Below are 25912 nucleotides of genomic sequence, written 5' to 3'. Positions count from 1 at the left end.
AGGGTGCTGGTGGGCACTGCATAGCTGCCGCTCCTCAGCTTGCAGCCCCACTACCCACGGGCTGCGTAGTCCTTGCAGGACATGCTGTGCCATCGTGGGTCCCAGAGCTGAGAGCAGGCTGAAGGGCTGTGATGAGGTATCACAGGGAGGCTGCCCTCACTGGCACCACCAGCCCTGCTCCCAGGTTCAGCCTCAGAGTACATGGTTGGCAGGTTCCTGATCTTCTCTGTTCCCATGTTTGGTCCACAGTTCCCAAGGAAGCCCACTGGGTCCAGGCTGCACCAGGCCTGGGTGCACAATTCTTCATACAGTACATACATTAGAGACCCTGGAAGACCCTGCACGACTGTCTCCTCCTCCTGGCCCAGTGCCACCTTCACTTCTTCTCTAGCTGCTCCAGCAGTGGGTTGGCTTCGCTCTCGGGCGTCTTGATGCTGTCTGTCCGCACGATGCAGGTGGGACGGTGCCGGTTCAGCATCAGGATGAGCTGCTGCCTCTCCTGTTTCAGCTCTTCTATCTGGGCCTTCAGCTCAGCATTCATGAGCTCTAGACGCTCAGACTCCTAGCAGGACAGGAACACAACCTCATGTGACTTTATCTAGCAGGACAAGATACAAGAAACAATTTGGCCAACAAGCCACCTCTGCCCATTGCTGTCCCTCAGCCCCTGCAGCAGGGGAGCAGACTGAAGACCTGTCAAGGCACCACATCCCTCCAGACTGTTCATCCCCAGCCCTGCTGCCTTGTGCTACTTAGTGCCATCACAGGGAAATACACAGCCACCACCTGGGGCAGGTGTCTGCTGTACCCCAGCAAAACCTCTGCCTGGCTGCTTTCTGTGGTCTGGTAAGGTGCTTGGGAACAAACCCATGTTTACGTTTTCACCTGCACCATCTGTAAGGACCTGCCCTTGTGAAATGACTCTCTGTCTCATGCTGTGTCATCTGCCCATGTCTCTCCACTGTTTGCAGAAAAACGGCTGTGACAGTTTCTCGGCCTTGGGGTCACAGGTGAGTGAGCATCAGGCCTCTGAGTGGGAAAATCTTTAGGACTTAGGTCAAGGGGCCAGCACACTGGCAGCCCCCATCCTGTGCCACACTCATATGGGTGCTCCTGCTCCTGCACTGAGGTAGAGACATTATCATTCCTCTCTCACCGCAAGCCCAGAGCCCTCCTCCAGCCCTCTCCAGCCCTGGTACGATGGGTAAGCTCTGCTTGGGCATGTACATGGCCACCACCTTCACAGCCTCATGAAAAGGGGGGGCTGTATTTTCCCAGATATGGGCACTGGAGCAAGGGGACACAGAGGGGCAGTTCAGGAGGCAATGTTGCCTGCAACTGGTGTACCATTCTAGGGAAGTCCCTGCTGTGCCCTGGGACAGATTGGGCACCCACCCGCTGCAGGAACTCTGTCCTCTCCTTCTTCTTGTTACGACATCGTGCTGCTGCTACTTTGTTTTTCTCCCGGCGCCTTTTCCTCCTCTCTTCTTCCTCATCCAGCTACAAGGAGACAAAGAAACCCAGATCAGAGCCAGCAGGTGTGGGTCGGGGCAGGAGGTAGGGGTGAGCATGTGGCAGGGCAATGTGGCAGACACCCAGTCATGGGCCACCAGCAACATGACTTAATCCTCACTGGAACCAGGTGTGCTGCTGCTACAGCTGCTAACTCCACTTTGTGGGAACACAGAGAGAGAGACCTGTACCCACAGCTGAGGGCATGGCTGGTAGGGGACAGACAAGCCTTCACCGGGCTGCTCCCTCCCTGAGAGAGGGCAGAGATGGAGAATTGAGCCCCCTCCCAGAAACATTGGCAGTTTGTCACACAGACATCTACAGGCTCAGCTCTGTGAGCACAGACATTGAAAGCATCACACACAGCCAAGGACAAGAGTCAGAAAAACACAGAAGATACCCCAGCTGGGCCCACCCCATTCCAATACCTGTCTGCTGCAGCTTCAGCACTGAGTCACAGGGCCACCACAGTAAGATGGGGACAGGTCCTGCATCCCCTGTAAGGAAGCAGGACACAGCAGTACCTGCACTGTTCGCCATGACTCAGTTCTCTGTGCTCTTTGACTCAGACCACACAGGCCAGGCCAATAGGCCCTATGGGTTAGAAACCCATAATCAAAGTATTTATGGACATATGGTACAAAGCCTGTATTAATGGCCTATGGCATGGCTACATCCAAGAACCCAAACTAGCTCCTTCAAGAAAAATCTGAGGGTTGGAAAGCCCTGTGAAATCAGGTTATACTTTGTAATATGGATAGAGAAGAAAAGGTGCTCAGTGCCTTCATCCACATTTTGCCTGGGTCTCTGAAATTTGAGTTGTCAGACTGAACTGCTTCATTCCTATTGACTGATACCTGATGGCCACAAGATCACCCCACATGCAGGCCCACCAGTAGTGCCCGATGGGAATGAAGGCTGCAGGTGCCATCATCCACACTAAACCATGCACACTGCTAACAGTCACCAAGCCCAAAACCCACTAACCAAAACATCCCAATGTGATGCACGAGGACTGGACAGAACATGGACTCAGCAAAGGTAGGGTGAAGGGGTAGCTTCAGCAAGCTGCATGTCCAGTACACAGCACATAGCCTGCTGTAGAAGGCAGTGTCTGAGCTTTATAACACTAATGGTTTTGCATCTTCTCTACCTTATTTTCCAAGCATTACACCAAAGCTGCTATTTTAGCTGGGGATAAAATATTAAGCAAAGCCAGCACAAACTATGCACAGACTTCCATAAAGCCAGGCTGCCACCATTCCTTTGCCAAGGCAGTATCATGGGGCACCAATGTACCACACTTGGGAGAACTAGGATCAGAACTGCACTGATACCCCCATGTCCAGTCAGAAATGGACAGCTCACACTGCATCCACACAACTTAGATGTGACAGGTTAGCAGAAGTAATCTGGAGGGCTCTAACTCTACATTCTGCTGCCAGCTCTTACAAAGCTTCCTGACAGAAATTAAGAGGAGGTGGACATCAGGGTAGATGCAATTCCACTCTGCACATTTAGCAACCACCCATCCACTCCTAAGACAGCTTCTTGGCATTTTAGTTCAAGGATTACTAGGAGGGTGCAGAGAGGTAATGTGCTCACAGCTCCAAAGCTCAAAAAACACCCCCAAACTTGGCTTCAAAAGTACATCTTGGGGTGTAACAGGAACTGGAAGAGCAACCAGCAACTGCACCAGCCCTGGGAACTACCTGACATTTCCATGCCATGTTGGTCCATTCAACCAGAATTACAGAATAAGTGACCTGTTTCTGACCCTGCCTCCACCCCACTGAGGGCCCAGCAGAGGTCTGTGTCCTTTAGGTGGAGTACAGATGCTCCAGGAAGGTGGCTCAGCACAGATAGAAGCAGCTTGAATTCTTGGCTCTGCTTTTTGACCACAGCTCTTGTAGTTTCATAGAAATATAGAAACGTTTGGGTTGGAAGAGACCTAGATCACCTAGTTCCAACCCCTGTGCCACAGCAGGTACACCTTCCAGTAGAGCAGTTGCTGAAAGCCCAGACTGGTCTTGAACACTTCCAGGTATGGGGAATCCACAAATTCTCAGGGTAGAGAAGTTCTCTTCTTCAAGAAAGCAGGTTTTCCCTATCTGCTTCTGCTTGATTTCAGTTCAAAAAGGTGACATGGCTCTGGTGCTGAGGGTTAGGATGTTATTCAGAGGCACAAGGGACAGTGATGATGTATCACCCAATAGCATGTCTCAGCAGCTGATCTCCAGGGGATCCCTGTGGGTAGAAGGTCTGGGGATGCCTCCTGAGCTGCTTCAGTCAGCAGCCTCAGAGAATGAGGCGATCATCTGCCTGAGGGGCAGGGCTCAGTCCCAGAGGAAGCACCCCAGGTGGGATTCAGTGGTGGAGGAGCCCAGCAGCACCTGTCCACACCTGTCCAAGAGGAGAACAGCTTGCCCAGTGTGGCTGTCCATCAACCTGAAGAGAATCCAGCACCCAACACCCACTGGGTGGGTTTTGTGTGTGCCCCCAGGCACAAACACCCCAATGCCAGGAGATGCTCGTGCCCCCAGCAGAGCAGAGAGAGCTGCCTTTCCCAGGCTCATGAAGCAGCCACACAGAGTGGCACACTGGCACCCAGCATTCCCGGGCTCCAGCTCCCTGCAAGAGGAAAGCAGCTGCAGGCTGCATTGCAAAACCATGCGTGGGCAGCTTCTTGGCTACTCATGGGATAAGCAGCTACTGCTTCAGCTCCCTCCGGCTTTTGCTGCAAAGCCTTGCCAAGGGCAGCTCCATTTGCTGTCTTCAACTCCTCAGCTTCACAGGCCATGCAGGGGAGGAACCAGCTGCATGGAAGGTAGCTGTGCAGGGGCTGCCAGTGGGTTTTATCTTATCTTTCCTGCACATGGTGCCTCAACAGCTGGCTCAGAGGACACTCAGCAATTCCAGTACCTGCTGTGGGGCAGAACTGCCCAGTCCCTGTTATACAGATGCCAGTGACATCACATACCCATGCCCACAAAAAGCAAAAGCAGCTGTTGCAGGGCCAGCTCAGAGGTGTTTGAGATGCCCCAGGAAAGGAGCTGCACCCAGGAAGACAGCATAGCCACAGAGTCACCCTCTTTCCTCCCCAACCCATGAAGCAAGGCAGGCACTGCAGCCCATTTGCTGCATAATACCCAGCCCAAGAGCTTGGAAAAGAATTTGGCTTCAGCTGCAAATCCGTGACTGCTTTGCCCATAGAGGAACCAAAGCTATTAGCATCCCCCAGGGCCTTACGATGGCCTCCCACACTATCCTAGCCTCAGCTCCTGCCATTGCAGAGCTGCCCAGTCCTTCCCAGGTGACCTCCAGGCTGCACAAGCTGACTGGACACTCTCTTGGGCACAGAGCTCCTGTGCAAGGTGATCAAATGGACTACATCATACCAGTTCTACCTGCAGGAGTCCACCTCAAGCGGCTGGGGGGAAAGAACAGGGATGCTCTGGACCTGGCTGCTGCTGAGCTTCTGCCAAAAGAATTGGGCTAAATCAAGTGCCAGCACCATTTGGAGAGCAGGTTGCTCTCTGGAACTGCTATTTTACCCCCTTCAGCTCACAGCTCATCACAGGCAGCTTTTCACATCATTTAGCACCTCCTTGCTCATGCTTCCAGAGAACACACATCACTCCATCCTCATAATGCATCCAAGGTAACCTCACGCAGGAGCAAATGCTCTGTTCAGAAGGCTGTTTATTGGACCTTCTAACAGCAGCCACTACTCTCACCAATGTGGGACCTCTGAAATGGTGGGTTCCCAGCTCCATCTGCAGGCAGTAGGAGGTGTAAACACTCACCACCAGTACAGCCAGTCAAAGACTGGACAACCAACACATGGGACAGCCATACAAGGGAAACTGTCCAAGCATCTCCCTAGTCCCTTCAGCCTGCTCCTGACATGGCAGCCTGTGGTACCAAGTAGAAACTACCCAGCTTCCCCATCCCAGGAAACGTGAGGTGAAGCCAGGGCACACCCCAAGCAATGGGGCAGGGGCAGCTCCCAGCACAGGCTGAGTCACTGCTCCACACCACTTGTCCACACACCTCATCCCTGCTGGAGAGACACCACCAATGCCAGAAGCACCAAGGGTTTGTTGACACGGGTGACAGGCTGTGTGACTTCTACTCAGGGTGCATGCCCCAACCTAGGGACATGTTGGCTGCATCAGACTCCACTCCATAGGCAGGGCTTGAGCTCAGCTGGCTGCCAATGGCTGCAATGGACCAGTCAGGTCTGGGACACTGGGGCTACCCCTGCCAGCCAGGGACAGAAAGTCAGGCAGGGGGAAGAGGCCGCTAGTGGAGCGGCTGCCAACGTGCATGCACAACACCAAACAGGGAGCTTATAAAACACACTGCTGGCCACCCTCGTACGACAGCCAAGCATGGGCAGGAGGGAAACCCAGGCAAGTGCAGACAACAGCCCTACAGGGCCACCTGCAGCCAGCAGTCCCCAATACTCACCTCACTTTTGACAGGCTGAGGTCTCTTCCCAAGCTTCACCTCCAGGAAGTGGAGTGGCGAGATCATGGCCCCGATGTTGCGGATGTCGGCGCACTTCAGCTCCTCGGCAGTCAGGGCCGTGCCAGGCAGACCTGTCAAGGGGCCAAGCCCAGGCAGCGCACCAGCCGTCAGCGACGGGTCGGGGATCTGCCCTGGCATCATAGCAGGGGACACCGCTTCGTAGGCTGCAGGGGGAGACAGACATCCCATTACAACCCAGCTATAGGGCCTCATGACACAGCACAAGCCAAACTCATGCTACAGTTCCATCACCTACAGGGGTTCGAATCAAGGAAGGCAGACATTCTCCCCCAGGAAGGACAAAGGCAGAGAATAAGTAGAATCTGTATGATAGAAACCAAAATATATGAATCCTGCTAGGAAGAATAGGCTACAGAGGTGTAGATCAGGAAGGGAGGAGACCTGAGAGGCAAAGCACCAGAAGAACAGGAGCTGGCTGCAATGACAGTGATGTGATCCAGTGGACACCTTTCTCTGGAGTACAGCAGATCAAGGTTTGCTCCTAACTGAGTTTTGATTAATTAATGTGTGATTATTCATAGAAGAAGAAAGTGGCACAAAGAGGACCATAATATGCCCTAGGCTGGATTTGTTCTGGGCATGCTCAAAACAAATGGTCAGGGCTGGGACACAGCACACAAAGACCACAGATAAAACTGCAAGAACAAAACCTTCCACTGTACAAACATCTCCCAGCACAGACATGAGGAAACAAAGGCTGTAGGGGAAGGGAAATGGTGCAAGGTTCAAAAGTCATCTTCTATCAGGAAAGGAAAAAAAGTGAGAATAGGATCAGGGCAAACGTCAGCAAGTCGTTTATAGGGAGGAGAAAGGGAGTTATCAGTAAATATGAAGAACAAGCAGCAAAGAGATAATAAAATTAAACCTAAAACTGGAATTCCATAGAGCTGGACCTGTTACATCAGTGCAAAAGCCATGGGAGCAGATGGTTGTTGGCTGCAATGCAAGTAAATCCCTGCTGTGTAACTGGCCTGGGACACTCACAATTACCTGTAATGTACCTATTTACAACATGCAGAGTCAACTTCTGTCCACACAGCAGCCATTTGCCCCTCTTCTTCAACTCAACCACATGTCCCAGTGTGCATGCACTGCTCGCCTTGCTCTGCCCAGCCAGAGAAGTCCCAGTACACTGTAGGAGCCTCCAGGCATCCACCCCATTCTGCCCCTGTGCAGGAGGCACCAACACAGCAGGGATAAGGACCAGCAATGTCAAGAGAAAGAAATAGGCTAAAGGAGTGGACCCAAAATCTCAGTGTGCAGCTTCCTGCAACCACAAGAACCAGTCACAATGCAGGATTCAACAAACAGCTGGGGACTCATGGAGGCTCTCATAGCACCAAGTGTCAGAGCAAGGAAGAGCATTAAATGACAGATAACATACACTTGCCCTGCTCTTTCCAAAGCATCCACCCTCATCTGCTGAGACCAGGCAACAGGCAATACCAGACTTTTGGCCCAGGCAGTACGGCTGTGCCGACCCACACGCACACAGCCAAGCCAGCTGCCACAGCTGCTCGGCACTTGCCATTCCAGGGTGACAAATCTGTGTCAGTACCAGGCTGAAAACTTGAGTAAAGCTGCATGAGAGATAGAACTGCTGGATCAGAGAGTCACAGAACAGTTGAGGCTGGGAGGGACCTCTGCAGATTGCCTGGTCCAGCCACCCTGCTCAGGTGGAGTCAGTGGGAGAAGGCTGAACAGGGTTAATTACAACAAACAGAGAAGTCAAGGATTTCTTGGCAGTGGCACATCTCTTTACCCAAGAGATTATTTAATACATTTGTTAATGTGAAGGAACCAGCGATAAGCAGCAGAAGGGAAGGAAAAACAAGCATACAGGCTAGTCAAGGGCAGAGCTCCACAAGCTTCCAGCACAAGTGCTGTGCAAGCTGTATTGCTGTGACAGATAGAATGATTTGCAGCAGAGAGTGCCTGCAAGCTGCAGTGAGCTGTGAGCTGTCATACAGTCTAATCTGCCAATAAAGAGGTGCAGGTGTCAGCATGGGATGTCCCCCAGCAGGGTTTGCTCAGCTGTGACCAAGAAGACTTGAGACAGATCAAGGAAAGCAAATGCAGCAAGAGAGAAAACATAAAGAGGTGGCAAGCAGGAATCAAGCCCTCTGCTCCAGTCATCCTTTAGGAGACCAGAAAGGGAAGAGAAAGCCGGTGCTGAGCAGTGCTGGGAGCACTGCTGTAGGGAGAGGAAGCTGGGGGGAGGAGATCTGCACAAGGTCATTAAAGCCTGAAAAGGAGAAGACAGGAAAGACAGACAAGTAACTTTTCAAGAGAAGTGCTACTACCTGATGAAATGGACTCCTGCCCATTTGGTGACAGAAAATAAAGAGAAAATACTTGGTAACGATACTTGACCTCAGAAAAGACTACAGGTCAACTCCTTGAGATTGCAAGGACCTAAACTGATGCAAAGCGTTCATTCTTCCACAGCGATCTCTAAACTAAACAACTGTAATTACACACCTGCAGTGGAATCTTGTACTGACATCTTGTACCAGAATCTGCACCAACATCTTGTACAGTGTCCAGAGATGCCCAGTGCAGCCAGGCTCTGAAGCTGCACACTACCTCCCTCCCCCTTCCTTTCAGGCCTACACATGGCTAAGATGCTTCACCCCTCCAGAAATAAGCACCATCACACCCTTAGGCTGCACTCCAAACAGGAAGACACAAGTTATTTAGGGAGTGTGGCTAAATCCCTACCACCTTTCTCAGAGCTTGTCCCTCTCCAGCAGGAAAGCACTGGGTCAATGAGGTGGCACAGCAAAGGGGCAGCGATTCTAGAGGTTCTTCCCAGGATCCTCTGCCATAAGACAGAGCTGTGTGGAGTTAAATGCAGTCTACCATTTTGGGATAGCTGTACACACTGCAGAGCTGGCCATTTCCCTGATGCTGCCACCAAGGTGACATGCTGTGGCACTGGGGAAGACACCTGCCAACAGTAGCACAGCCTGGGCCAGCTGCTGCACACCCCTCACCAGCAATCTCACAGATATCCAACCTAAACCTCCCCTGACTCAGCTTCATGCCATTTCCTTGAGTCCTGTCATTGGTCACAAGAGCAAAGAGATCGGTACCTGCCTCTCCTGAGGTAGTTGTAGACTGCAGTGAGGTCTCCCCTCAGTCTCCTCTTCTCTAGGATGAACAAACCAAGTGACCTCAGCCACTCCTCATGCAGTTTTCCCCTCCAGGCCCTTCACCATTTATGTGGCCCTCCTTTGGATGGTCTTTAATGGCTTAATGTCTTTTTTTAATTATGGTGCCCAAAACTGCTCACAGTATTCAAGGTGAGGCCGCACCAGTGTGGAGCAAAGCAAAACAATCCCCTCCCTTGCCTGGCTGGCAAAGTTGTGCTTAATTGTCTTTCATCATGACATGCAGCTGACAGTACCCACACTAGACAGTCCAGGTCCTCAGGCAGACTGAATGTAGGGTCACTGCAATTTATGAAATAAGGAGCAATGAGAAATCCATTCTTCAGACTGTGGGACAACCTGACCACTCAGCACCCTCCCCCATGCACTCCTGAGGCGGGGGCAGGTCCCTGGGGAGAAGTGGATAAAGATTTGAGAAAACACTTTTCTTTGGCACATCTTTTCCATCTGTGTCTCTGATCTGGTAGCTTAATATGCCTTGAAATAGCCTCCGTACCAGTGTAGCACACATCACAGGTGAGAGTGAAGTATCCAATGTGCTCTGAAAATTTATCCTGGATCCAGGGACTGCACTGCCAAAGCCCACATCACACCTGCATCAGTGTAAGCTAAATCTTAAGCTGATAAAACCAAAGTGCCAGAAGCCTTCTGGAAAACCATAAACCTGGACATTAAGATGAGCTGAGACCTAGGTGGAAAGGGGGAAAAGTGTCTTCTACAAGTGGGATCTTGCTTAGGGGTCAGAAAGCTCAGGAGCACATTGAGAACTGCCAAGAGTCAAGCTGAGTTAGACCTTGGAGAGGAACATAACACCATTCCCAGCAGGGCTATAACCATGGAAATAAAAAGGAATGAGGAGAGGTGCCATCCCTCTCTGCAGAGCAGGAGTGCAGTGACAGATCATCTCCCCAGTTCTTGAGGGCCCTCAGCCCCAGGCACTGTCACTCCTGCTGATGGAGGGACTTAAACTTGAACAAACTCCAAGTCTCTTCCACTCCTTTGCTTCTTCCTAATATAAGGACAACTTTCTTTTCATCCCAAGTCCCACATATTTTCCCATTCTTTTCTGGTGAGTGCCAGAAGTAAGAAGTTGTACTTTGATCATGTAAAAAAAGCCAGAGCATGGAATTCTTTTTAATACTTTGGTCTTCTTCCCAAGGCCGTTGCCCTGGCAGACATGGACGTGCCTACCTATAGCTCCAGCATATTTGTACCATGTTCACATGGTAGGGCAGAAATTTAAAGTTCAGGATCTGAGTTTAACCTTTAAGTTGCACCTTTTCAACAGCCACATCTTGCTGGATGGGGTGAATACAGCTGGTGCCTTACCAATTCTTAATTCCTTTCTGGATATTCCCTTGCAGCATTTGCCATTTCTAAGGCACGTGAACCAACTCACCTCTGTATTCCTTCACTTTCTAACACAGTGCTTTAGTTGGGATTCTTATTAGACTTTTTTCTTTTCAAAACTGATTAATAACACAGCCTTTTTCCCTCAATGCCAGGTGGTCTTTCAACATCTCCTTACACGAGCTTGGAAATGTCGTGTCCTCAGTAAAACCTAGTTTTCTGGTGTCCTACACTTGAACCACACAATTCCTTTGTATGCATTGTATCAGTGATGCTTTTTCACATAATGAAGCCAACAGCAGCACAGTGAGGAAAGAGAATGTGCAGCCTTGCATATGACCATTGGATCAGCATGACACCAGCTTCTTGAGTTTACATTCACCATAACTCTGCCTTTTACACCAATGCTATTCATCTTTTTTGCCATGATATCAAGATGCTCCAGAGTGAATGAGGAGACAGAGAAGGCTTTCTTACAACTTCAGTTCAATGATGAGTAGCTTATGCCATTCAATGCTCTCTTCAACAGCTATCTTTGCAGCAAAAATCAGGTCAACATGTGATTTCATGGGTCAAAATTCAGTTTGTATTTCCTAAGCTTTGCTTCTACACTCCCTTATTCTGGTTAAAATACTCTAACATAAGACTTGACCTCTTGCCAAAATGTCTGTAAACCCTCCTAACTATTGCATTAATTTTGCATCCTTGCTTTGGCACTATTCTTCCTGTGGCTTCAGTCAACTCAGTTATTTTATCAGCAGTCTCATCCCCAAAAAACTGACAACAGTACAGCTTTCTTTGCTCACCTTGGTTTTGCTGCATCTTTCCCACCAGTTTCAAGTGTTTCTGTACTTTGTTCCCCAATTATGTCCTTAGGGTCAGCAGTCTGTGACAATGGTTGATTTAATATTTCTTAAAGACAGCACCCATTACTCTTAATTTTTCTCCTATTGCCAGAGTCTGTTATCTTCTGGAACCCACAATCCAGGGGGAAGAAGCTTTACTAAGTTGTTTCTGTCCCATACAGTTGCTCGGCTTCCTCCGTGGAACTGTCCCCACATACCCTTCTATTCTTTCTCCTGCAGTTCTAATCTTCATGTTCTTGGGCTTTTTTTTTTAATGGGTTGGGTTTTTTTCTCTTCCCATACTGATTTGGTTGCTGCTTTTTCAGGGGACTCTTTGTTTGGTTTTAGGTTTGTTTTTTTTTAAGAAGCTGCTGTTTGCACAGCAGTTACAGCATAAATCTAACGTGCGTAGGCATAATTCATATAACCCAGTATCCCTGGGGGTTTGTACTCCAGCTGCTAGCCTGTATTCACACCCCTCCTGCCACCTCTTCACTGCTATTCTTACCCACAGACTAAAACTGGCACAGGAATGCCTACCTGTGTTGAAATCATACATTCAATTCCCTGCACATACACTGCCTCAGTTTGTATTCACCATCCTATGCATCCTCACTTATCCAGAGGCACTGTTTGTTTCTTTATAAACCAAATGCAGCTGCTGCTGTTGCATCAAGAGCATCATCCTGCAGAGACAACCATGACATCCCAAAGCAGGCTCTGACAGTCACACTTCAATTAAAATTGCCATTACTGCCTTATCTCTGGTGTCAGCTTCCTTGGTGAGAGTGAGGGCTATTTGCAGCCTTATTTTCAATTTTGCTGTCTATAATACCATCACAGTTTCTTACAACATAAGCTATTTTACGTGTGCTGACATCTGTAATGGTTGATCCAAATATGCTTCTGATGCTCAGAGAGCCAGTCTAGCATCTAATATAGCCAGCCAGCAGATTCTGACACTCTGTACCTACCAGCATGTTTCTCTTTTGCCCATGTTAAGCACCACACGAAGGCATACTGTGTCCTCCCAGCCCTTCTCCATGCTGCCTGCAGAATAAAGGCCATGCTTGTCTGGTATTCTCTCACCAGGCTCAGCCTGGGTGCCTGCCATTGCTTGTCAGCTGCCACACATCAGAGCACTGCTGAAGTCTGTAAACCACCATGCAAGCAATCTTTGATGTCTTTATCAGTGTGTTAGCACCTAACACAATATTGCCATTTGTATGTACTGTCTTGGAGCACCCGAGTCACAGCAACTGGCCTTTCCTCTGCTCCTGGCCAACAGGGAATAATAATTCTGCTTTGGAGATCAGAAGCAGCACTACAACTTATAGTTCTTAGATTCAACGATGCCATTTTTAAACTTTTTTTTAGCTCCTGGCTATCAAGTTACCTCTGTATGTCATACATTGACCATCTAGTTGCTTCTGTGAGCAGAAGGATGATTTATATGAAAACCCTTTCCTGACATACCCAACTTCTCATGCCCCAAGAATGTAACTTCCTAAACAAAGACAGGGCAGTTGGCTATCAGTCCTTCTCTGAAGCTTTGAGCCACTTGTTTTTTTCCATCTGGACTCTTCTGTCTGAGAAGACTGCAGAGTGCTGATGGTCTGAAGCCTACAGACCTTCTTCCACTTCCACTCCAAGGTCCAGGCCCCAGTGAGCACCACATTAAGCATGATGAAGGCAGAAAGACACTACCCCATATCCCCAGTGCCCCAAGTACCTTGCCATGAAATTAGAGATTTTTTTCTGCTGTCTAAAATACTCTCCCATTGCCACACAACTGCTATCTGCTCTAGATGTATTTGGTTTTGAGTAGCACCTTACAGCAAGTCATATCTTCTGTCTAGCTGCTTCTGCTCCACACTGTTAAAAGCAGTAGCTTGCAGTGCCAGTGCCAAGCACTGTAGTGATCAAAGTTATTTGCCAAACATCAGAACACAGCAGCAGACAAGCCCTTTGGGGGTAACCAGTCTTTTCAGATACCCATACAGTAGCTCTGGTAAATATGGACTTTAACAACAGCCACTGTGTATTCATTCATTCAGTTGCTGAACCTGTTAATGCCAAGGAACCCACCACCTGTAGCATACGGAAAAGGTGAAGTGACACACACTGGGATAAAAAACATGCATGCTCTCTCTTTACCGAGCACCTAACATTACTTAGTGTTTTATGGCATCACAGAAATTCCCCATTGTTTAAAGACCAGTTAGAGGCATGGTCACAGCATGGCCTACCAAGTGCACTGAGGTGGAGCATGCCACCTCAGAATGCAGGACACTGTAGTACTTCACTACTCACCATAGTACCTCCACACTCCATTTCCATTCCAGGAGGGAGAGACAGCTCCTACAACCAGGTCCTAGGTTTGCAGGTCCAAAGATGCATCTGTGCCCTTCCCACAGACACTCCAAGCTGCCATTCTTGCTGTTCCTTTCCTCCCACAGGCAACCCCATGTGGTGGGAGAAGAGTTGCAGGGTTTGTGAACACCCATACATGTAACCTCCCACCGCCTGTACACAGAGTGAGTAGGGGGCCACAATGCTGAACAGAGGAAGGAGCTATGAAGAACTGTTCCTCAGGAGATGGAATCTAAACCTATTTCACAAGTGGGAACATTCTGGCTCAGTCCTGCACATCTAGCTGGCAGAAGGAACATCCGAGTCATTCACAGACAGAAGGCTATGAAAAGCTTTCTAAAAACAGGAATGCAGAGAGCCCTGCTGCCCTCCCTCCTCTTCTCCACCAGCAGAGCTCAAAGCTTCCTACACTGTGCACACAGGACAGCCCAGAGCAGACAGCATCTCCTTGGCAGAAATGCCATTTTGCAGCCCCTTATCCAAATGAGTCCCACCATTAGGCCTTCACACCTGCCTAATGCTTTGACTTCTTATCCCTTTTATGAGGTGGGGGTATAGCAGTTCTCCAGTCCTCAGCTTTAGAAATAATCCCCATTTGCCATTAGCAAAGCAGTCAGCTCACAGTCCTTCCTCCCTGAGCATTTTCCTCCATACCTGCACAAGGCAGCAAAAAGGTCTAGTTTAGCTGCTCCCACCACTGCAATGCAGCGATTAACTTGCAAGCAACCTGTGACAGCAGGGGTTTGTACAGCACCTACCACAGCAAGGCTCCCCTATTGCAATAGCTAATTGCAATAACTGTAAAAAAATGCCATTAATTATCACAGTATTATTAAGATTGCAATTAAGTATTTGAGGCTGCACCACCCACTGGACGGCAGTACAGAGCAGGAAGGTAAAAGCTATCCTATTTGTACCTGGAGCAGCTCAAAGGGATTTGAGAAGGAAGGAATATCCTGGTCTGAGAAAACCTCAGTGTCTGAGCTGCAGCCTAACAACTGACTTGTTGAAATTACCCAGGACCTTCCATAACCACATGTGGTCCGGGCTAGAATCTTCTTCAAGAAGACAATCCTGCTCCAGTACAAAGCTCTGCCCTCAGGGGCCAAGGATGGCCTCAGAGATGAGAGCCCCCACCCCCCCTACAAACTCCTCAAAATTATGCCCTGAATACCAGGGTCATCCACAAAGACCTCTAATCCTTATAAAGACCAGCTCTGGCTAGTTTGCAACAGCACTGCTCAGCTGAGAGGCCTATGTGCCTTCAGCTCCCTGGCTGCATGTTAAAATAGCCTGCAATGTTTGGATGGATACTCTGGACAGTCCAAGCAGAGAAATGCAGCCAAAGACAGACGGCATCAGGTTTGCAGTGCCCCCTCCTTGCTGCACTGGCACTGCAGGAGACACGCATGCTGGCAAGGGGTCCATGCCTCACCATGGCTCTGCCTCCCTTGCTCTTGGGGCCAGGCCCATTACAAACAGCCACTGCAGTGAAAAGGGCCTCTTACAGCTTCACACTCAAGACATTGCATGCTGCCAAGTACCTGGCCCAGGCAATGCAGCTGAAGTAGCAAACACTAGCACAGAGGAGACCACAGAGCAGATGCTCAATGCTGCTTGAGCAGTTGGGACACAAGCAGGAGGAGGCAAGAGGTGTGAGGGAGTATTTACTCTTCCTTGGCAAGGAATGTAGCACAGAGACCTTTGCATCCTGTAAGGAGGGAAATACTCAACTGTGAAGATGCAGGAAAAGCATCCATAGGTGTCTCAACAAGGAAGCAGAGGCAATAACCTGCACACAAACTCAGCAGATCCCCCAGACTCCAGAGACCAGGGGCAACCAATCACTGGATGACCTAGGAATGGGATGGATGGCAGCTCCTGCACCCACACGCTTATCCCCTAGATGGGCAGGTTTTTGCATTTTTAAATCACTAGGACTCATACTAAGAATCCAAACTCCAAAGACTGGCATTACCACATGCCCTCACACAAGCTTTTACCAACAAATTTCCAGGGCAGACTCTGTCAAGAGCCTCCAGACAGAGTTTTTTATGCAAGTTTTCTCCAAACGAGCTAAAAAATCCTGGTGTGAGCTGCAGAAGCATTTGCTTCTGCTGAGCTCTCGGAGTCCAAACACACACACACACACACACACAGAGTTTGGCAGTGGTTGTGTTCCAGGGCTGGTAATGCAAGCCATGGAGCAGGCTGCCAAGACAAGCAAGAGAACGAGCCAGGCCCTGTTTCATTGGCCACCATACGCTGCATATGGCCCTGGAACCAGCCAGCACAGTGTTCTCACCCTCCTTGAAGGCATAGGAGACCCTGTGTTTTCAAATACACCTCCACAGGGCCTTCATTAAAGGAAAATGGAAACATAATGTGGCTCTTACTCCCCTGGTATTTCTCCCTTTCCCCCAATTTGCTCTAAAACCTATTTCCCTTCCATGGAAAAAAAAAAAAAAAAAGTGCCTCCTGGAGCAGAGCGTGCAAAAGAATGCAACTTCCATTCAACTCCATGCCTGACTGCTAAAGCGGACTTGGGACCGCGCGGTGGGGGCACCTCCAGGGCCCCTTTCCTTCCCCGGGCCTCCCGGGCTGGAGACAGGGCTGGCGACAACCAGCCTGCCCGGCACGGGCCGGCAGCCGCAGGGAGCCCGCGCCCCTCACCTGCGCGCCCGGCCGGCAGGTGAAGCGGAGGCAGCGAGCGCCCGAAAGCGGGGCCCCCGCCGCCCCGCAGCTCCTCAGTGCGGCAGCAGCCCAGAGCCAGGCACCCCCAGAGGCAGCCCCAGCCCCCGCGCGTCGCCGGGTGCGGGGGCAGCAGCCCTGCTCTGAGCCGCCCATGCGGCTGTACCCGCCCCCCGTGCAGGGTCTCCCCGCATCTCTGCGATGCGCCCGACCGCCCGGAGAGCGGCACCCTGCCCGCTGCCGCGGGATGCCGGGATGCTCCTCCGGGCGCTCCCCACCCCAGCCCCCGTCGCCGCTGTCCGCCACCCCCGCGGAGCCCCGCGCCGCCGCCCGCCCCCTGCCGCAATCCCGGCCCGCCCGGCGCGTCCCCCGCCCGCGCCCACACCCACCGTGCAGGGCGACCGGGCTGCCGGGGTGCCCGCGGGGCCCGGCCGTAGGGGCCGGGCGCGGGCTGCAGGCTCAGCCCCGCCGCCTCCGCCGCTGCCCCGACCCCCGGGCCCCGCCGGGTGCCGATGTCGGTGCCGGCCGCCGCCGGGGCGCCTTGGCCCGCCACCACCCGCCGCCCCGGTGCGCGCCTCCCGCAGGCTGTGGCAGGCGGCGGGGTGGGTTGCATCAGCCCCGGTTATATAGCGGCCCCTGGGCTGCGGGGAGGGGTCGGGAATGCGGAACCGGCCGGGCTGCCAGCGCCACACGTCAGGGAGGGCGGGGGAGCGGGGCCGCGGGGCGGGGAGCGCCGCGCAGGGGTGGGACCAGCCGGGGCACCCCGACATCCCGCACCTCGGCATCCCGCACCGCACGGCGCGGCAACCTCACGGCCCGGCATCTCCGCATCCTGCACCCCGGGACTCCGCACCCGCCACCCCTCGGCAACCCCCTGCCCTCGCAGCCGGCATCCCCGGTACGCTCCGGCACCTTTTGACCCCTCCGCACCACGGTGCCCCGTGACCTCGCACCCCCCGACCGGGTGCGCGCCTTCCACGCGCTCCGCCTATCTGCTCCCCTCCACACACTCTCTGCTCTCCTCCACGTCGCTCCCGTTCCCCGGCGCACGCCAGGACACGGTCCCGGCCAGTCCCGGCGACGCGGCCCGGTGTCGCCACAGCCGTGCCCGAGCCAGCCCGATTTGTGCGGAGCCTCCGCTCCGCAGTCCTGAGCCTGAGCCTGAGCCTGAGCCTCGGAAGAAGGAGGCAAAGGACCAGAGAGAGTATCCAGTGCTCCCCAGCAGCAAGCCCACCTCACCCAGGGGCAGCAAAGGCACAGGAGCAGGGAGGGCTGCAGGGTCACTCCACTGTCCCGTGGGAGGCAAGAACCTCCTCATCTCATCCCTCCCCCAGCCTGGCCTGCTCATGCCCCACACAACACCGTCTCCCTCATACAAGGGTCAAGGGCTGTCAGCCCCAGCTCCACCAGTCCCTTGACTGGCTTGGAGAGTAACCAGCTGTTTGGGTTTTTTTCCTCCCTTATCGTCAGCAGGACGTCTGCGAGGGACATTGCCTGAATCACAGGCACACTCATGTTGCCCAGTGTTCTAGCACCTGCATATCAGATGGGGATGGTGGAGCAGGTGACAGACTGGGGCCTTCCTGATAATTGATTTGTGTTTGTTTCTTTCCTCTTTCTCTCTAACATTGGCCCCTTCCCAGCTGCATCAGCAAAACTGTTCTGGGAAGCAAAGCTTTGCACAACTGGAGGGCCATGCTGGACCTGCCATAGGTACTGGATGCTGCAGGGCTGTTGCTCCTAAAGCATTTCAGGACAGAAAGGCTCCTTTTTGGAAAGGCAAAAACCACCGGGCTGAGCAGCACTGCCCAACTAAGTGACCTCTCTGACCCACCTAACTGCACAGAGAGGCACCATCTACCCTACCTTGTTTTCCTTCCCCCGACTTGTCAGACATTGTTTCTTTTCAGCATTCACCAATGTAATTTCTTTTCACAACTGAGGATTCACACTATTCATCATCTACAAGGTCTTGCGATCAGCACTTCCAGCCTTGTCCTTTCCACCTGTACCTCAGTAGTAGAAAGAGAATTCAGTTGGAGAGATCTGTGACTGAGCAGAACAGAGGATCAGAAATGCTGTGCTCAATATAGGATATAACCTGCCCAAGTCGTCCTACAGAAATAGGTATCATCCTGGCTTGGCAGGACACTGCACATGTATCTTCATTCCTAATCTTCTCATGCTGTTGTTCTTTTTGTTTGTTTGTTCTGTTTGCAGAGAGGCAGAATACTGTTTATACACTTTTGCATACAACCCCAGTATTTCCTTAATCTTGGCACCTCATCCTGGGGGGAAAGGAAAAATGTGAACCGATATATGTTTTTCCATATGCATTCCTTCACTTTTCTACATCAGATAGGACAGACTTTTCTATTGCCTTAAGATACAGGTATCCCAATGGGGCTGACAAACAACATCTCTCTCTAGCAAATCAGACAAGTTGCCTTCAGGGCATGGCAGCTTCCTCACAACTGCTGCATCCTGAGGGAAGGGAAGAGGACAAACCACGGGAATTTCAGAAGAGGCTGATGACCTGGTTGAGCAAGGTCCAGTCCAGCACATGGTTCCTCCTGCATCCTTTTCCTGCCCTGGGGAAGGTGGGAAAGTGCCATTTCCCCTTCTTTGCTGGGGGCTGGAAGAAACAGAGCTCTCCCTGCTCTTTCTTCTGCTGGTTTTAGCTTTTTCATTTTTCTTTCACTGGTGGGCAGAGCTGGGAGATCTCATTGCAACATAGACATCTACTGCCTCAGCCTTGAGTACTGGCCCCTTTCCTCCCAGGCAGCCTCCACAGGATGGGAGCAGGGATCCAACATCCACCGCTCTGTATAAGACCAGCACTTGCAGAATGTTTGCAGTGCACTGATTTCAAGACTGTGCTGAAGAAGGTTGGGAGGTGGGGAGGAGAACCCATCAGTCTACATTTCTTTCCTTCCCTTCTTCCCCACTGCAGGTCCTGGAGGCAGGTGAGCCTCTGTTATTATAATAATCCAAGTCAGTTATTTAACTTAACTACTGAAGAGCTGGTTCCAGGGAAGCAATCCTTGTTTGGGACAGTGCTTACGCACATGTTTAAAGGGACAAACTTGCATCATTCTTTCTTTACTTGGGAATTCTTGTCTCACAGGGGAATTTTTCCTTGCTCTTGCAGCCGCCTGCACTTGAACTGTTCTTTTCCCAAGCTGGGTTTTGCCTCATGTAAACACCAAATATGTTTAGTTTTTAGATAGTTTCATTTTGGCTTGAAAAGGCGTAACAATTCATTGAGAATTTGTGGCTTCAGTGGGTAAAAGTGAACAAAAAAGTCACCAACAACAGGCTGTTTGCCAAATTATGCAGATAAACACGTCTGGCCCTACCAGGGCTGGTCAGTCTTGCCACTGCTGTGGAAACGTGCTGACAAAGACAAATTAATCAAATGTGAATGGCAGCATTTGCAATAGAGACAGGAGCTGTTGAGAGAAAAAAGCAAAAGTTCCGCTGCACAGAACATAAAAAGCTGTCAGTACCTTGCTGCTTGGCAGATGGCTTTCTCTTCAGATGAAAGGGATGATTTGCATATTTTTGTCCAAAATAAAGTGTGTGGAAGGTGAAGGCTCATGGATGTGGAAACACAGCCCTGCAACACAACATTGGGGCCAGAAAGGTATCAGGAACAGAGAGAACTCTAGAGCAAAACAGAGCTGCACTAGCAGAGAAGTTTGACTGCAAAGGAGTTGCTCCCAGTCCTCAGGAAAATCTTTGCTTTTTGCCTGCCAGCATGCATTCCTCTGCCTTCTCCACATGGATGAGCTGTGCAGCTCATCAGCTGGATTCAGGCCTAGGCCAGGACACCACAAAACAGCACTGTAGCCACCCTTGTTCTTTCACCCTTCTTCTGGATTGTCTGGTGGCTCTCTCACAGCAGCAGCAGACACTGCCCTGGGGCAGGCCCATGTCTTCTGAAGGTGGGCAGGGGAGGCAGAGTCAGTACTGGTCCCTCTTGCCAGGTTTCCCTTGCTGTTACAGCCCTGTCCATGGCACAGCGACAAGAGCCACAGCACAGACAAGGCTCCTGAGGGTCCTTGACATTTAATGTGTCCTGTCCAAATGCACTGACAGCATATTTAAGACCCCAGCAATGGTAGTCCTTTGATTTTCCTCTGCACCCTCCTGATGCCACTGTTAGTAGAGATGAGCTCACAGTAACCTCACTGGGACATTCTCAGCCAAGAAAGCCAATGATACTCTAGACCTAAACACCTCTGTTGCATGTCCAAGCACAGTTTTATGTGCTTGAAATTAATCAATATTCTAAGTCTTATCAGGATGTTAGCCATCCCAGTTCACCTCCTTTCTGCAATCTCTTCAGGGCTGACTAGCACTACAACATGCACGTGGGACATGCCTGGCAGATATAAAGCCACATCGATGTCCTACACGTAAAATTCTCTCTGGCATTGCCTCTCTGTGCAGGCTGACAGGGTTAATGATCCTCTCCCATCCACTGAGGCTGAGAGAGCTGTGCTGTGTCTCTGCCTAACTGGGATTCCTCAGACCTGCTCCTTGCTCCCACACTTGCCATCTAACATTTGTTATATAAAACAGGGCATTTCATCTGTTACCCATCCACTTTAATCACCCAAATCTTCATGAATCTGCTCCCCTTTTTCCTGATCTTTGTCTTCAGTATTAGTATGCAATTCTGATGGCCAGTTCTGAAAACCATTCACTGAAGGATGTGACTGAGGACTTGCACATTCATACTTGTGTAAGCCACGTTACAATACCTATCTGCAGCAAGAAAGAGCTTCACCCTGCAGGAGAGAATGGTGGTGATACGAATAAAGACATAGCTGCCATTTGGCCACCTCTGGCTACATGTCACACTGTCCTCTTGGCCACAACAGAGTTTTGATTTAACTGTTCCTTTTGTGAATACCTAACTCATTTCTAGTCTTATTTTTATTTTTAGAAAATATTACTTCCAGTCATTTTGCAGAATTGGACTGGGAAGCAAAGAGAAAAGTCACACAAGAAGTAGGAGTGAGTGGATGGTAAATTGCCTCTAAGTCACTGAGGGAAAGCAGCTGTGTCTGGGCTGGTGTCAGTGCTAAGGTCTGAGTGGTCACTACCACAGCGGTCAGACAGTGCCATACAGGCTGATGGGCTGATTGATCCCCACGTTGCTTGTTTATAAAAATAGGACTGATTAGATACCAGGGCTGGCAAATGCTGTGCAAGAGCTTGTCTCTTGACTGCGCCAGATCCTTAAGTTAAATGATCTTTATGTTGGACAGTTGTGGAATAACCTCTTCAAACAGGAATTTCCTTCTTATCTTTGTCAGCTAGGCATTGGCCTAAACTTTGAAAAATACATATTTCTAAAAAAGTTACAATTCTATCTAATTCATACCGCTTCCCGACATATCTTCTCTGTAAACTAACGTGTTGTGTTCCTTGCAAACCCCACTCGTGGAAGAAGTTTCACCTTTTGAGTAACTTTCTTTATCTGCCTTATTTCCCCTATTTTCCCCACCATGGGTGATTAGAAGCATATAGAATATTCCAGCTGAAGGTCTATCCCAGACTCACTATTGTCTGAATTATTATTATTAATTCTACTATAAAGGCACCCCTGCATGGCTCCCAGAGACAGACTGCTCTGAGCCTTCAGGACCCACACTTTCTACTCTGCAGTATTTCAGCAGTGCCAGCACAAATCACCTTGTGGCCTCTTAGCCTCATCAAGAAGTTCCTGTGAAAGACAGTGCTCGTAGCTTTCTGAAAATCCACGTCCTGCTGTTATTTCCTACAGCAGGAAACACTCCGTAACTTCTAGCAGCTCCAAGAGTATGATTTTCCTTCGCAGAGAAAGTGAACCATAAATTTCTTGCTGCAATGTAGCCAGTCAGGTAGATGGGGGCCTGCAGATCCTTAATGAGCATCCAACAATTTAGTCAGGATGGAAGTAAGATCTAAGTCTGCAATTCCTTGGCTCTGTCTGCCCTCCCCTATTGCTACACACAGCTGTTACTCTCTAGCACTCTGCTCCTCAGGTGCTGGTGCCCAGTCCTGAGGACTGTTGTTTTTTAAGACACCAGACTTGCTTTTAGAATTTCTCACTGCCTGAGGGTGCCTCCTCTGTAGCAGCTGAGATGCACTATTTGGGGGATTTTTCTCTTTTTCTTTTTGAGGTAGGAATTACTTAGCTTCTCTACAGTGTCTTAAGCATCCTTAGCTATTCTACTTTCTTCCCTGTTCCCAAAACACATGTCAGTCCTCTCCCAGGCTTCAACAGGCTGTATGAAGGTCCTATAATTTTTAATGGGTCTTTGTGTTTCACACTCTCTCCCCACCTGCCAGATTCACATCTAACGTATTCCCTACTGCAGCCTATGCACCTACTGGCTGCTTTAGGCTTAAATGTTTATTTTCTGAAGGATCTCTTTGCCTGGAATAACCTCTCATGCCTTGTGTCCTAGAGAGGTTTGGGGCAGGGAGAGGTGGGGGTTCCTTGCCTTCCTCCAGATATCTTTGTCTGCAGCAATAGTGTTATTAATAAAAGAACCAATGAAAAAGCTCTCCTGATATTTATCCAAAACTCCTTCTCTCCACAATGCCCTCTATCCTCCTTCCCCGTTTCATTTCTCCACCATCTCATCCTTACCCTGCTCCCCTGAACACTTTGCGTTCTCACTTTTCTGGTTTTCTTCATCCCTCCCCCTGTACTCCCTCCTTCTTTCACTGCCTCTCTTCTTCCCTCCCTCTCCTTGGCTCAGTATTCAAAATCCCTGCCCATAGCGACGAAAGGAAAAACAACAACACAACACTCCAGCCTGAGGAGGCCAGAGCACGGGATTCCTTCCGAGAAAACTCAGAAACCAGGGAAAGGAGGGAAAGCAAACAGTGAGACCTGGAAGAAGTCTGAAGAAAGCATGGATATTTCAAGGGGGAGGGATGAGCTGGTATCTCAGGGAGACTTGGTGGGGCTTGAGACAAACACAGAGACACAATCACAGGTCCAACCCAAACACAGCAGAGCAAGCTCTGCTTTCTGGGGGAAGGAGCCGGGTCAGAAAGCCCAGTTCACACAGAAAGAGCCCCAGCACACAGCTGTGCAAAGGACAGAGATAAGTGTACAGATGGGAGAAAAGAGAAATAAGTGACTTGCTTTAGGGAGTGGATGGGCCAGAGCCCCGGGCCACAAGCAGGAGAAATCCCTGCAGTGGAGGTAGAAGGGCTGGCTTCACCAGGGATCTTGGGGAATTCTTCCTACCAAAGGCAGATTGTGGGCCTGGGGCTGAAGGGTTAATACCCCACAGGAGGGCCCTGGGGAATCCACTGTAAATAGGTGTGGTTTTCTCTGAAACTCCAAGAGGCATTTTCTTTCTGTACCAGTCTGGACAGGTGAGAAATCGGAAGAAGTTGGAGCCTGTGCTTCCCACTAACACAAAGCAGGGCTGTTAGTACAGGTCTCACTGTTTGTTTGCACACTCCAGCCTGGCTGCTTAACTCTGTAGTACCCAGTGCCAGGAATCTCTGGCAGTCAGCATGGTGGTCCCCCGGGTACAAGCACCTGCCTGTTAATGGAAAGCCACAGATTAATGGAGCAGCAAGGAGCCTTAGTCAGTTACTCATTGCAGAAAGGATAAGTTCAGTGATAAGCAAAGAGCCAGATATGGCATGTGCAGGAAGAGCAGCAACTCTCTTCCCTTCTTCTCCTCCAATATCTCAGAGGCCTGCACCCCCTACTCCAGTGCTGTACTTGGCCCTCCTTCCTGACTTCATCACTCACAACTGCCCCGGGGCCCGGCCCTGCCCTCCCCAAGCCACATCTCCACGAAGAACTAGAGCAATTTTGTTTCTTTCCACAATCCAGCCTTCTTTCCTGACCTGGCTCTGCAGCCTGCCTGCTGCTAGGCAAGAACCAGTTTTCAATCTCCTCTGCTCCATTTTCCATTTTTAATGCAGAACATTTGAACCTGGAGGATAATTTTCCCTTCTTCAAATGAATGTTAAACATAGCTGGCTGCCAGAAAGGTAGAACTAGAGGAGACACCGGATCACTAAATGCAGCCACAAGCACTAACAGTGTTACTTATATAATTCCATTTAGAAATTAACCAGGCTCAATCTTGAAACCAATAGGAATTTTGCTCTCCCTGTTCTCACTAGAAAGCTGCCCAAGGATCTTACTACTTGGAAAGGAAAAAATATTCTGTTAATCTCCAGCCTAAATTTGCTCAGGAAAGGAAAGACAGCACTAATGCAGTGAAGTGCTGGGTAGGACATAAGCCTCAGAACAGAATTCAAACAAATCAGATTGAATCACAAAGAATAGGACTGAGGAATGAAAGCAGAACTGTTTGCAAAGCAATTAATCTTGGGCTTGGGAGTGCTGATTCCCCCAGCCATTTCAGATCCTGAAGGCTCCTCACCCCTTTAGAGTCCCCACATCTCTTCAATTCTCCAAGTGCATATTAGGGCCATAACACTACTGTGTCTCCGGACCACCAGCTCTTCTGAAAACTTTGCTTCCAAGCAAAGGCATTTGCATGAGCCTCCAAGCAGTTCCCTCAGTCCTACCTAGGACAGCTGCTGCTAAACTGCAGCTTTGGCCCAGGAGAATTGCAGGAAAGGAGAATGCCAGTGTCTACAGAGAGTACAAGGTGTATATTTTCCAAAGTTCAACATATAAATCAGCCAAATGAGGTTGCAGAGGGTTGAAAGCCTAAAGATAGATACTACAAAGCCCTGGGAAACAGAAACTGCAGGTACTGAACTTTCCTTCTGCCTCCTGCTCCTAGACACCACTGAAGTCAGCATGAAGTTTGGGCTTTTTGGTCAAGTTCCACTTGTAGGAAGCCGAAACAGTGATGCTAGGCACAAAGGCATGTCATATCCCACCAGAAACATGGCTCCCAGCTTACATGTGTAGATGCAGCTGGGCCACAGATACTCACACTGAATCAAAGATTCCTGTCATCCAACTGTGGACGAGGATAATGGGAAGCACAACAGAAGAGATGGGGTAACCATCTGCTCCTCTCGCTTGATTGTGCTGTGAAACCGTAGGCTCTGTTTGGGATAAACCAGCACTTATTTCCAAGGTAACAAATTGCAGTATCATAAACAACAGAGGACCAGGAGATGCCTGCAGGTTGGAAGCTTAGAAAGAACAACCTTCACAGAGGCATAGGTGGACCAAGCAAAGATGAGGCAGGACTCTGAGCTCTTGTTCAGGGTGCTGTTTTTGCCAGTGTGACCATTTGAAACATCTTCCCTGATCCTCCCAAGTAGAAGGCACCCTGACCAGGTAGTACAGCTGGATGTTGTCACAGCCACAGAGGGGCTAGGTTGCCATCCAGCTTTGTGGGTATATTTATCTACAACCTGACTGAAGGACCAGCCATAAAAACCAGAGATGCAAAG

The 25912-nt window shown here is 50.2% G+C and overlaps 1 protein-coding gene across 1 annotated transcript; it reads right to left on the bottom strand.

Annotated features, from left to right (window-relative positions):
* Nucleotides 1-376: 376 nt before the first annotated feature.
* JDP2 (Jun dimerization protein 2) lies at nucleotides 377-17019 on the bottom strand (the record flags this gene model as incomplete). Its single annotated transcript, XM_082283109.1, has 4 exons — nucleotides 16888-17019; nucleotides 5986-6209; nucleotides 1396-1500; nucleotides 377-562 (listed from the first exon to the last, which is right to left on the bottom strand). Exons 2-4 carry the CDS (start codon nucleotides 6184-6186, stop codon nucleotides 377-379), a joined length of 492 nt encoding a protein of 163 aa, XP_082139235.1. The 5' UTR covers nucleotides 6187-6209; nucleotides 16888-17019.
* Between the last annotated feature and the right edge of the window lie 8893 nt (nucleotides 17020-25912).

Source organism: Coloeus monedula (assembly GCF_965178545.1).
Source record: "Coloeus monedula genome assembly, chromosome: 6".
Taxonomy (NCBI): Eukaryota; Metazoa; Chordata; class Aves; order Passeriformes; family Corvidae; genus Coloeus; species Coloeus monedula.
This window is presented reverse-complemented; position numbering and strand designations above follow the sequence as displayed.